Source organism: Poeciliopsis prolifica, unplaced genomic scaffold (assembly GCF_027474105.1).
Source record: "Poeciliopsis prolifica strain line A6 unplaced genomic scaffold, Auburn_PproV2 SCAFFOLD020, whole genome shotgun sequence".
Taxonomy (NCBI): domain Eukaryota; kingdom Metazoa; phylum Chordata; class Actinopteri; order Cyprinodontiformes; family Poeciliidae; genus Poeciliopsis; species Poeciliopsis prolifica.
The window spans coordinates 6865992-6878381 of NW_026562395.1; the positions used below are offsets into that span (position 1 = coordinate 6865992).

At 40.6% G+C, this 12390-nt stretch overlaps 1 protein-coding gene across 5 annotated transcripts in view; it reads left to right on the forward strand.

The window, feature by feature from the left end:
• The window catches only part of disp1 (dispatched homolog 1 (Drosophila)), a 72638-nt gene that overhangs the window by 50474 nt on the left and 9774 nt on the right, over nucleotides 1–12390 (forward strand). For all 5 annotated transcript variants that reach the window (XM_055044290.1, XM_055044289.1, XM_055044293.1 and 2 more), the window contains one exon: nucleotides 14–703. In XM_055044290.1, coding sequence (XP_054900265.1) covers nucleotides 14–703 — 690 coding nt within the window. The remainder of the gene's footprint in view (nucleotides 1–13; nucleotides 704–12390) is intronic.

Genomic DNA, 12390 nt, shown 5'->3' on the forward strand with positions numbered 1-12390 from the left:
TCTGTGTTTTCAGAGGAGTGACAGTGTGTTGGTCCCAGACCTTCGGGGAAAATATCATGGCCCTGACTGACTCCAGTGGAGACCCACTGTTGCTCAGCAACGGTGGAAACCATCCTTTCAGCGCCAGTGGAAATGCGCCTTCAGCTATCAGTACAGAAGAGCGCAGCCACCTGGAGCCCCTCTCTGCTGCTTGCAGCTGCGACCTCCTCCCAGCTGAGAGAGACGGAGAACTGGCGGTTAGGAACGGAGCCGTGAAGCTGCAGCAGGGAGCCCACGTCCAGAGAGCCAGCAGGCCCGTCCAGAACGGCGGGCTGGTCAAACTCAACGGCTCGTTGAGGAATCTCCCGCCATCGCCGGCTGCGTTTCCGTCTTCTGCCGTCACGGACTCCCAGAAGCCAAACAGACTCCACCTGGCCTCCACCCTGTCACAGACAGCACCTTCTGCTCTCTGCTGCCCCCACTGCCACTTTCACTCCACCCTGTGCTGCCCCTGCGGACAGCCGGACTGCCCGCTTGTCCGCACTCCCGCCAGCCCCAGGCCATGCTCCAGTCCACAGCCAGGTAGCACCTCCTCCTGCCCCTGTTGCCTCTCCACCTGCACATACTCTCACCACCTTCCTCATCACCAAGCCTCCCCGATGTCTCTGCATCACCAACGCTGGCAAGAGCACCTGCAGAGCCAGATACATGCTCCTCGGATCAGGTTGGTGCTCTGTCTGTTTGTCTTGAATGAATGCTGCTTATGCAGCCTGCAGATGGCTGATGTGTCTTTCCAAGGTCTAAAGAAGTAGTTTGAGAAATTTTTTATATATATATTTCTTGCAAAAGTAATGTTTTGAAAAAAAAGGCCTTAACCTATTTATTAATATATGTGTATGAAATAATAGTTTGGACGACAAAGGTGTTGTGGCAACAATAATGACCAACTAAGCATATAAAAGACAGACCTGGGAAGTGGCACTTAAACACCTCCGGATGTCCATGTTCCTTTATAACGTATCGCACACACACATCCTTTCGGTCAGGAGTTACAGTAGGACGTTGTTCCAGTCACTAGGAACCAATCATTCGAAGCAACGGAGGAGAATACAAACAGAACCCTATCATGCTTTCTCACGTCTAACTGCTCCTAACACTTCCAGTTCAGCTGATGAAAATGATCTGAAGATCATGATTTCCTCACCTTGAACTCAGCCCTTCTTAAACACCATCAGCGATTCACATGTAATCATTTTTGGCTTATTTGGCTGCAGCCATCATGAAGGAGTTTTTTGTGAGCGATACCAAGCTGGTGTGTTCAAAATGTTAAGATGCAAAGAGAAACAACAAACAGTTTGCTCATTCTTGTTAGCTGCATGGAAGCAGAGTGCAAACTCCCACATGAGCTGTGTGTAAACATGTGGTAACTATGCCTTTTCTGTCTGAGGTGGAATTCTGGACACATTTTCTGGTAAACCTCTGCTCTTCTGATCCACTTTAAAATATATATATATTTTAATACATCAGTTCTTTTGATTTGCTGTCTGAACCGCAGCCCTTCCACCATCATATTTTAACCCTCTTTCATGCCTCTCCTGATCACTTGTATAATTCCTGAAGAGTTTGTGTTTACTCATGTCACACCGCTTTTCGTTCTTGCAGGGGGCGGGGCACTGACTTTCCTGAAAATGTTCTCCACACCCCAAACCATGCGTTTCATTAAAGAGAGTGGCATTGTGGGTGGTGCTAAAAGATGAGGTTTGTGTAGCCGCTGCGGGCACATGCCCCAGAAGCTGGTGTGCTCACGTTAAAGCCTGGGTGGGCAGATGGAAGCAAAACTGGATAGTGTTGCTTCCATTCAGATGCGTCTATTGACCTTTGTGGGGGATTTTTCCACTCTCTACCTCCCTACCTTCACGTTTTCTTCCACTCTATTAACACTCACTCAATCTTTGTTTACTACTATGTCAGAATGGAGAGCAGATGTAGGATTGGATGATTCTGTCTTAAATTTTCAACCTTTTTCTCATTTACCAGATGAGGCTTTAATGACCCAGCCGGGCTCTGTTTTAAAACTGCACCATGTCCTATACAGAGCCATTTTCTGGGTGTGTGTCAGATGAGGAGGTGTGTAGGTATTCACATTACTTGGAATGTTCATGTTTTTCCACATTACTACAAACTTCACTGCATTTTATTGGGATGTGACATGAAATGCCAAAGCGAAGTAATGGAATAGTTGTAAAGTTGATCAAAAAGATGCACTCTTTTAAAAATGAGCTGATATTGATTAAAGGGACAGCATTATGAAAGAGTGACTTTTTTGAGCCTTACATTATGTCAACTCCTTCAGACTAGCCAGCAGCAATTAGCAAACATCTGGTGGTGTATACTGCTTCTGTGCTAAACTCCCCGCAATCCTTTGGTGCATCGCTATCTCTACTCTATGACCAAACAAGCACCACTTTACCAACCTCTTCTCCTCCTGAAGCAAAATATTGGTTGTTTCTATAAGCCCAGTTTTATTTATTGGATCAACATGTCAAGACTTTACTAATATCAACCAATACCAATGTCAGTGCCGATTGTATAGTGCATCTCTAGAAATTTGTGTGAAGCAGTCAGGGTAGGAAGCAACACTTCTAAATCAGAGACCATGGTCTTCAGCTGAAAAACGGTAGAGCAAATTCTTGGTCAGGGATGCGTTTCTGCCTCAAGTGGAGGAGTTTAGGTATCTCAGGGTCTTGTTCATGTATGAGGAAAAAAACAGAGCAGGAGATTGATGAACAAATTGGTGCTGCAGTGATGCAGGCTTTACTGGTCTGTCATGGTGAAGAGAGTTCAGAGCAGAAACTTGATTTACTGCTCAATCTATGTTCCCACCATCATCTTTGGTAATGAGCGTTGGGTAGTTACCAAAAGAACTCGATCGGTCATGACCCAATCTCGACACACTGCAGCCCCAATGAGTTTCCAGTCCATGACGAGTGGATGATTTGCTCCCACGTAAAATCCAAATGAAATCCCATGAAGACTATGGAGTGTCAAAATGTGGAACAATTTCAGGGATATAAATACTTTTACAAGACTCTGTCTACATTGGCCTTTTATCCCCACTATATCTCTGTTTTACTTCAGTTCTCCACCCCTTCATTTATATCCTTAAAGAGCTTTGAAGAGGTGAAACATATCTTACACACACGTAAACCAAGAGTGCATACTTTCATTCCACTCCTGGTCATTTTGGGAGTGAACGGTCATAGTAGATGGCATCAGGTATCAGCCTGATCTGCCTCAGAGCTGTGATCTGCCCGATTAGTCCAGGGATTACGTCTATGATCACAGCTTTCCTGTTCCTCTCTTACACCCTGAGAGTGATACGTTGAAACATTAGCTCTCGAGGGATTAATCTGTGTTACGTTTCAAACCCGGTGGGGGATTTTTGCGCCCCGGTCCCCGCCTCACAAAACGGTAATCCATTTAATGAGATTATCCTATGCTTAGTTTCCTAATGTTTCTATTTTGAGAGCAATCAAAGACTTGTCGCATAACCCAAATTTATGAAAAAAGTTTAACTGCCATTCTTCCTCTGACCTCCTCCCATGACTCCAGATATCTGTTGAAAACATTAGGAGCAAGTTTGTCTCAATTGTGGGACGATCTATTACAGGCATTTTCTGTAGACAGTGTTATTAATGTACCAGCAGGTTTAGAGATTTTAGCCAGAGTAGTGGAGAAATGGGTGAAATCCCAGTTTCATCTTTCTGTTTTAGCTGAGCAGCTCTTAAGCCAAATGACTAAATACCAAAGGTTGGTATTTAGCACCTTATTATTGGTCAATGAGAATAAGCTTTTGGAAGACAATTACTCATGTACTGCAGATAAATGCCCAAAGGATGCAGTGCGAGTGTTAACCTGGAGTAAAGAACGCCAACAGTCTGCCGTAGCTACGGCCGTGTCGTGCACACAGATGGTAACAGCAGTCCAGAGTCAGAGCTTTGTAACCAGAGACCAAGTATAAAACAAATTATGTGGCGCCTCAGGGCACCTGAAGTTAAGCCAACCTGCTTCTACCTGCACTGTTGACCCTGCCGGAGTTGCCATGGCGCTCCCTGACACTCAGGCATCCAGGGTCACGTTGAGTATTTAACCTCTCCCTTTCAGACTCTGCTCTCCTGGAGGTAAATGTTTATGTCCTGTTCTCCAATGCCTCCCACAACAGCCCCTGTTGTTTATGGCAACCATGGGTTTTAGTTTAACTCCTTGCCTTCTCAAAATGATAAATAATAATAATAAAAATAAAAAAAACACGTCTTACTCCCTTGCTGGCGCCTTCCCAGGAAGACATCAGTTTTCTTAAGTTGATTGTGTTTGAATATTGAATAAGTTTTTGTTTTTTGTTCTGGTTGCTATGATGTTACTGAGCTGCATCAAATCAAGAACACACCCATGTTGCAATTATTTGACAGTTATTTGAGGGACCGTTTGTTAAGTAAAGTTGTTTGGCACGTATGAGCTGTTCTGTTATGAAAAGAAAAATGAGATTTCTGCAATGCAAGACGATATGGTAACAGCTTTGAAATGTTTTCTCTCTTCTTATTTCTCTGAAAGGTCATTTTTTCATCATATTAGGAGCAGGGGCCACATCACACCACATTCAATTGAGAGAGTGTCTTTTACATCATACAAGATGACCACTGAGCGTGTCGCCTTGTGAGCTTTCAGCATATATTACTCTCATAGAGGAATCACATTTATCTCAGATCATAATAAACATAAGGACCATGGAAGTAATAATGATCAGAAAGGGTCTGTTGGGTTTTTTCTATCATTTTAAAGCCCCTCATGTTGCTGTGTTTCCATTGACCATAAAATTGGAATCACAAAAATAACTACACTTAATGGAAACACAGCTAATTTTTTTCTCGTTAAAATGTTTTGCGCTTGGATGAGGTGGTTTTTCAGCCACATAGAAATTTGTGTATTTAGTGAAACTGCAGTGGAAGCAGTTTTTTTGCATCAGACCAGTTTGCATACAGCCGCAACACGTAGCTGGCGCCACCAGAGGCCTCATGGCATCGCACAGTTCATCAAAAGTTGAAAGTGGTGAATCCACAGCTCTTTTGTAAAAACTTTGAGTCTTCTCTCAGTAACAGCATCCACACTTCCTGCAGGCTGACCAAACAGCCAGAACTTCTTCATCCCCTTTTCATTTAGAGGAAACAAAAGTCAGTTTTTTTACCCTGAACATTGTCTGATTTCCTTCACCAGTCATTTTGTTGCTGTTTTTCTTAAGTTCAATTTAAAAAAGTCTCTTAAGTTCTATTTCCTTACCTGTTTCAATTGCTTCTTTTCATAAGGCAAGTTTTATTGCCTGACTCGCATGTTGTGAAACTCAGCTGAAATGAGACGACTCCATCTGAGAAAGGCGTTGTGTGTGTATTTATGTGCATGTCTTCAGACTCCAGGGGCAAGTGGAAGGCCTCTGTGAAGGATAGGGAGGAGATTTACAGACATCCTGCAGTGCTCCTCCTCCCATCCTCTCTGCACTGTAGGAGGAGAAGCACAAGGTTAGCCAGGGATACATGTGAAGACATCTTCATTCCAACAAGATAATGGATAGTTTTGTTGAGTTTGTCAAAGGAAGTAAAAATTTCCTCCCTTTGCCTTAAAAAAATGATTTTCTGGGGTCTATATAAGCCCTGCACATTCTTGAGTTGTTGTGCACTGAGGCTTTTTCATCCTTTTGTCAAACTTAGCCGTCATTAATCTGAGATAAGGGAACTTACGCATCTCTTTCAGACTGGTAGACAAGTTCTGCTTTCAGTGCTGCTCATCAATTGGCTTGATCATGTGATCATTAGAAAATGTGAGGACCTTCATAAAATGTCTTTTGATCATAATGCATTTTATTTTGGTCATCATGTAAAGGAAAACTAACCATTAAATGTTACAACATGCAAAGCATTTCATGTTGAAAGCAATAGAACAACGTTTTCTCTGTTTGGTTCTCAGTTTACAGTTAACTCCCTGAAATGTTAGCAGAAAAATATGAGGCATCAATTTGGATATATGTTTAGAAACTTAAGGCAGTTCTGCAAAAATGTTTCTCTCAATGAAAACCCCTACTGTATCATCGGTGAATAGGTTAATAGTGATTAAATATTTCTTACTTGTACTTTAGAGGTTCTGAGATTTCATGACTTTCATGGCCACACATGGCTTGATTTTAGCTAAATATTGGAGAGAGTCTACATCAGCAAATGACTGATTGACACAAGGAACAGGAAGTTCTGATGAGAACATCCCAGACTAAACCAGTCTAACAATGGCTTCCTTCTTGTGCAAATTTGTCTGGCTTTATGCAGATGCTGCAGGATGCAATGTGTAACCATACGCGTTCACCTGAAGCTGTCCTGGCGTCGCAATGACATGCTTCGGTGGTCAGTTTGTTTCACTCCTCATATTAGGTCATAAATTAGCAGAAAGATGAAGTTCCGGCATAGATTAATCGAGTCGGACTATGTCCGCATCTTGGTGCGATTTTGTCTCCCACATTTGTTGGTTCACTTTTACTGTGGCAAAGCTTCCTGACATAATTTCTACAAAATTATTAACTGCCACCTTCTTTGTGGTGTTTGTGAAATAACTATCGCTTTATTATCAAGTTCCAATGAACCCAAAATATTCAACTCCTTCAAGTTTCACCACCTGAATGAGGTTGTGAAACCATAGATCTTTCAGCTGATCTGTGGTGTCCTTAGAAGCGACCTCACCAAATTTGAGTCTCAAATGTTTATATTTTTATGTGGGCTGGCAAATTCAGGTATGATAAAGATTTATTAGCCACACATGGAGAACTCATCAGTAGGTAGATTGACTTTTGGAGATGAAATGTTGCCTTTGCCTGGACTTGTGTCTAGTTCTTGGTTTACAGAGATGTGTTTGTGTAATAAGTCAATGACTCATTGAGCTTTGAAATGGTTTGGGCTTTGAAAGGGGGAATTTACAGAGAAGTAGAAATGGTTCTAAATGCAGCATGAATCAACAACCTTTGTTTTTGAGGTTGTGGGGTGCTATTATATAATACAAGTCTTTGGTGTAAGTTTATTTAATAGTGACCTTGTTTATTCATGAACAAATGAGCTGTAGAAATGAACAGGATGTGAAAGAAGGCAACACTAAAACCCCAAGGCCTCCACCTCTGCACATCTTCTGCACCCACCTTCTACTTTTTAGACAGTTCCTTATGCAGACCAGCGATTTCATCTGGAAGTCTTACCTACATGTTGAGTTTCAGTGACATTACTTCCCTCGCACAGGATTTACCCAGTCACAGTTTGTAGAATGGCTTTCAAATGTGTTACAACTCCTTTTGCCTATTTTAATCACATTCAAACCTCAAAGAAATTAACTCTGGTCTACCTAATTATATGCAAAATATAGTTCTTTTTGTGTTTATATACCTGTTATACTTAATGTAATACTGATGAAATAGTGCACTAGTTTCAGTCCTATTTTCGTCGCTTTCATTAAAAGAGAAAAGTTATATCAAAAATTAAACAAACACAACTGCCATCACATCTCAGCTCACCAAAATCAACACAAAAAGACTTCAGCCAATAAAGACACCCATATTCATAGCCAAAGAAAAAGCACCTTCAGTTGGACAAAAACTCTAAGTTTGAAAAATAGAAAACATTGCCATTTTTTGTAAAACTTTTGTGCACATTCTTGTAAAATGCATATTATTTTCTTTAGCATACATTATTTTTTGTTGCTCTATCATTTAAGACTCCCAAAAAAATCTGTGGACTTTTATGGTTGCAACATACCATAAAACTTCAAATTTGTCTGTGAAGCCACGGGTTTCAGTTTAAATCCAAGACGGTGAGTTAAGAGGCGGAAAGCGGGCCAGATGAAGATGTCACACAGAATGACAGCTTGCAACCATTGGCTACAGCCCTCAAATTCTGACTGTCTGCTTGGAATCCGTGCACGCCCGTATTTCACCTCGAGGAATTCAAGGCAGTGGCAGGTGCAGACAGAAAAGGCCATGCTCACCAGTGGCTTAAGTCATCCCAGAGAGCTCCATAAAGACACACACTTTAGCATGAACACATGTTGCTATGAGCTCTTTTTCCCTGCATTTAGTGGTTGAACGAAAGCTTATTTTGAGGTAATTAAATTATACAAAATTCTGAGAAGGCTGATATTTGGCAGAAGCACAAACTTACACACTGGAGCAGAGTGGACCTTTCCGATGCCTTTACTTTCTATGCCTAGTGCATTTCCTCTATGAGATAACAAGAAGAGGGGTTCCCCAGCGGAAGGGAATTTAATCTGTGTCTTTAAAGAGTTTGGTCCTGTTCTTGTGTTTATTGGAGGCCTATGAATCACTGACCAGGTTTTGCCTTTAGTTTGGGCTGTTAGTGATGAATTTCTACCCTGTTTACAAGATCAGTTACTTGTTGGCGTTAACTGTGGATGTGCTGTAGTCCACAGGGATCATTTACATACAAACACCCCCACTACCATTGAATTGAATCTCCACACAGTTTTGTAACCTTCTGGTGTTGTCCTGGTTAGATAGGAGGATATCAAGAGATGGGTTAAACGCTGTGGTTTTCTGCCAGCAGCCCAGGATTGTCCATAGAAATTCAACTGGAATAGAGTGAAGTGGACATGTAAAATCACTGTGTCTACACAGTGAAAGTGATGTGACATAAAGTGATGTGCTAACTGTCAGTGGCAGGGGGCTTTTAAAGGCTTAAAGACTCTTAAGCCTTTAAAAGTCTTACAATTAAGGCCTTATGCTGTCTTAAATTTATTAAGACAATAAAAGTCTGAGTCGCATGCAAACATCGAGTTGTGTGGCTTGAAGCGTTGAAAGCTAATGGCATCTTGCTGCTAATATACCTTTTCTATCTATATACCTTTTGTTTCTTCTGTCATGGGCATAAAACTGGATTCGAGCTTCATTGTAATGCAGCAAGTTCCCCCAATCATCCCCTACATTTACAGTTTTCTTGGTCTGAAATTTCACTGAAGGCAGCAATAAAAAAAGGTCTTAAGTTTTACATTTGACTTACAGATGCCCTGTAAAAACAACATCTTTCTGATCAGCCTGGACATAATGGAGTGTCCTGGTCATGTAACACTGAAACACAGTATTTTAAGTTAAAATATCTTAGGATATTTTAAGTTAAATATCTTATTAAATATCTTAAAATATCAATATAGTTGTTGTTATTTGACATGATGTCAGTGTGCCTAAGTGCAGCACAGAATCATAGAGCTGAGCATCGTCTGGCACCAGCTCTCTCATTTGCTCCTCTTGCTTCTCCCCTCTGTCAGCACAGTGCTGAGTGAGCGGCTAGTGGTTGGTGTTTACCTTATTAATTAGCCCAGTGATCCAGAAACCCACTGCTCCTGGTAAATAGACTGACAGGTGAAGGAGAGCGAGAGAAAGTTGGGACGGAGGGACAGAGCGCAGACGAGTAGCGATTGAGGGAAATCGGAGCGTCTCAGAGGAAAACCGACACGGCGGCTTGTTGGCTGATCGATTTTAGAGCCTCGTCAGTCATCACCGTCCTCCTCCATTGCCTTCCTTCCTTCTTCCTTTTTCTGCATTTCTTTGTTTTCTGTACCATACTGTATATTTTGCTTTCTCACACATCACTTCACAAACTTCAGATATATTCAAATGCAGCTAATCCCTGTTGCCCCAGTGGATTCTTCATCAACCTTATCTTTTGTTCACCCGTCCTCAAGTATTCTGTGCGTCTTTCCAGTTGGCTGCAGCAAATTCCCATTGGAAGTGTTGCACAGCGAAATTCAAACCAGACCTTTAGCAGACAAATAGATAGGCTTGACAGCACTGCTCTAAATCCATTCCAAGTGTTTTGTTCCCCTCTCCTCCATGTTGGGCCATAACTTTGTCCTGAGGTCTGCAGTTCAAGGCCATACAAGGAAAGTTAACCGACTGCACAATGAAAAGACTTGCATTCCCAACACACATCTTCCTTGGCCATCAGTTCAAAGGCAAGCAAGGCAATAGGGAACTTATTTAGTTAATAAGTTAACTGACAGGAAGTTGGAATCAAACATGTTTTTCTCGGTCACCTCTAACCAGCAGAGAAAAATCTGATTTGTTTTTATCCCCCCTCACAAGCATGTATTGTGATGTATTATTTTTAGTTCTGTGGTTAGTGGCTGTTTGATGCAAAAATGGGCAAGGTCTAGTAATTACTTTGTTTTCTGCACTATTGAGGATTCCTCTGCTGTGAGTGCTGTGGACTTAAAATTTTATCACTATGTTCTGGAACAATAGTGACAACTATAATGGTGGTGATTTAAAAAAAAAACTAATTTCTTAGTCTTTTTTTAGGAAATTGTATGGTTGAGAGTGCATTGCACAGGAGTTATACCATAATAAACACAAATGCTGCTCTTGAAAAAGATTTTAAAGGAGAGCAGTTTCATAAGGAGCAGTTTTTTCACTAAAATGCACAAAGTAATTGCATTTAATGTTTAAATATTGTTGCAATTTACTTATACGTATTAATGCTCTCATAGAACCAACAGTGGAGAAAATTTTAAAACATCTGAAAAAATTGAGTTTTGGGATTTTTCAATATTCACTGGAGTTTAAATAAAATTGTGATCAATCAAAATCCTTACAATACATTTTTCAAACAAAAACAAGAACGCCTACCAAAAGTTGTTATATTCTTGGTGAACGTTTCAGAATATTTTCACCGCTTATATTTCTGTTTGGTTTTGATTTATAGTATCACATCTCAGATATTCCAGTTTAATGACAAATTTGGCTGCTTTTATCTTTTAATCCAGACACAATCTGCTCCATTGATTGAACTAAAGTTTGATGACCTAAAAGTTCTCATGGGACTTGAACAGAGAGGTTTTTGTCTCGGCTCTCCCTCTTGCCGTTTCCCCCTCCAACACTTTTCCCTCTTCTGTCAACCATTTTATCCCAGATCCCTTATCTCATGGTGCCCCGCTGTGATCAGGTGGTCATATCTGATTTTCTTACTTCCTCTAGCACACACACACACACACACACACACACACACACACACACACACACACACACACACACACACACACACACACACACACACACACACACACACACTGCTCTCTTGAGGAGTTGAAGAGAAATCCAGATAAATCTTTAGCAGCTCAAAGCCTTCTGTGTTTGTGTGCGTGTGCATTTTGGGGTCAATGCCACAATGTCACAAAGGGCTATTAAAGACAGTAGTAGACAACATTTCACTAACACTGCGTTCTGGGAGTATGGGTTCTGCTCATTTTCAGAAGGTTTAAAGGACCTTAACTACCAGATATGCATGATTGACAAGCAAAAGAAAATTGAAAACATTGTTTCCAAAATATTTTACCAATGAAAATCAGATGTGCACTCCACCATCTCTACTTTAATTTTCCAAAGTAAAATCCGTTCCAACCAATTGCCTTTTGAGGTCTATTTAGTAAATCTAAATTATTCTGAGACGCTTGACAATCGTCTCAGAATAATAAATGTAGAAGCAGATTTTCCTGCTAGTTTTCTAGGGTAAGTTTCCACCAGTTATGCAAATGTAGAGATTGACAGTTTTCCTTAACCTTCTGTGTGAAATAGATCAAACTTGAATGAAGTATCTTGATGAGAATATGTTTTTCTTTTCTTTTTTTTTTTTTATGGCTTGCCCCGGATTTTCATTAGAAAAATTAGGATTTTCATGAGGATTTAGTACTGAGCTTTGACTGAGCCATTCCATCACTTGAATGTGCTGTGTTTCCACCAGAAAACCTGCTAAGCCCAGTGGCAGGGACAATAGAGCAATCCACCGGCATCCCACTGTGTTCTTATGCTGAAAATGTAAAAAGGAATCAGAATTTGGAAATAATAGTGAGGCCAACAGGCAGGTGCAATTCAATACATCAACAAAGTTTATGATATTGTGGTGAATATTGGTGATTGCATCTAGTTTGATGTACAGAGCAAATTCACAAAAGTATATTAACAACTTAGAGATGCATTTTTTCAGGTCTATGTTAAATATTCAGACTCATGAGAGATTTATGTTTAAAGTATTTCCTCTGACTTGAAGTCTTCACATTTTAAAGGTGCCCAGTTAGAGTTTTGACTTGACAGTTTGTGGAGGGAGCTAAAGATTAGGGTGATGGCAAGGAGCCCTTCAGACATGGAACTTTATCATATAAGATAAATGGTTAAAAAAAACAGTGGAAGAAGATTTTTCATTTAAGCATTTTAATACCACATTAGAAATAATAATAATTCAATTCCTTTAATATATGAATATATTATTGCCTAAAATGCAATAACCTAATTCCTTTAGTGAAAACTTGATCATTTGTAGCATTTGT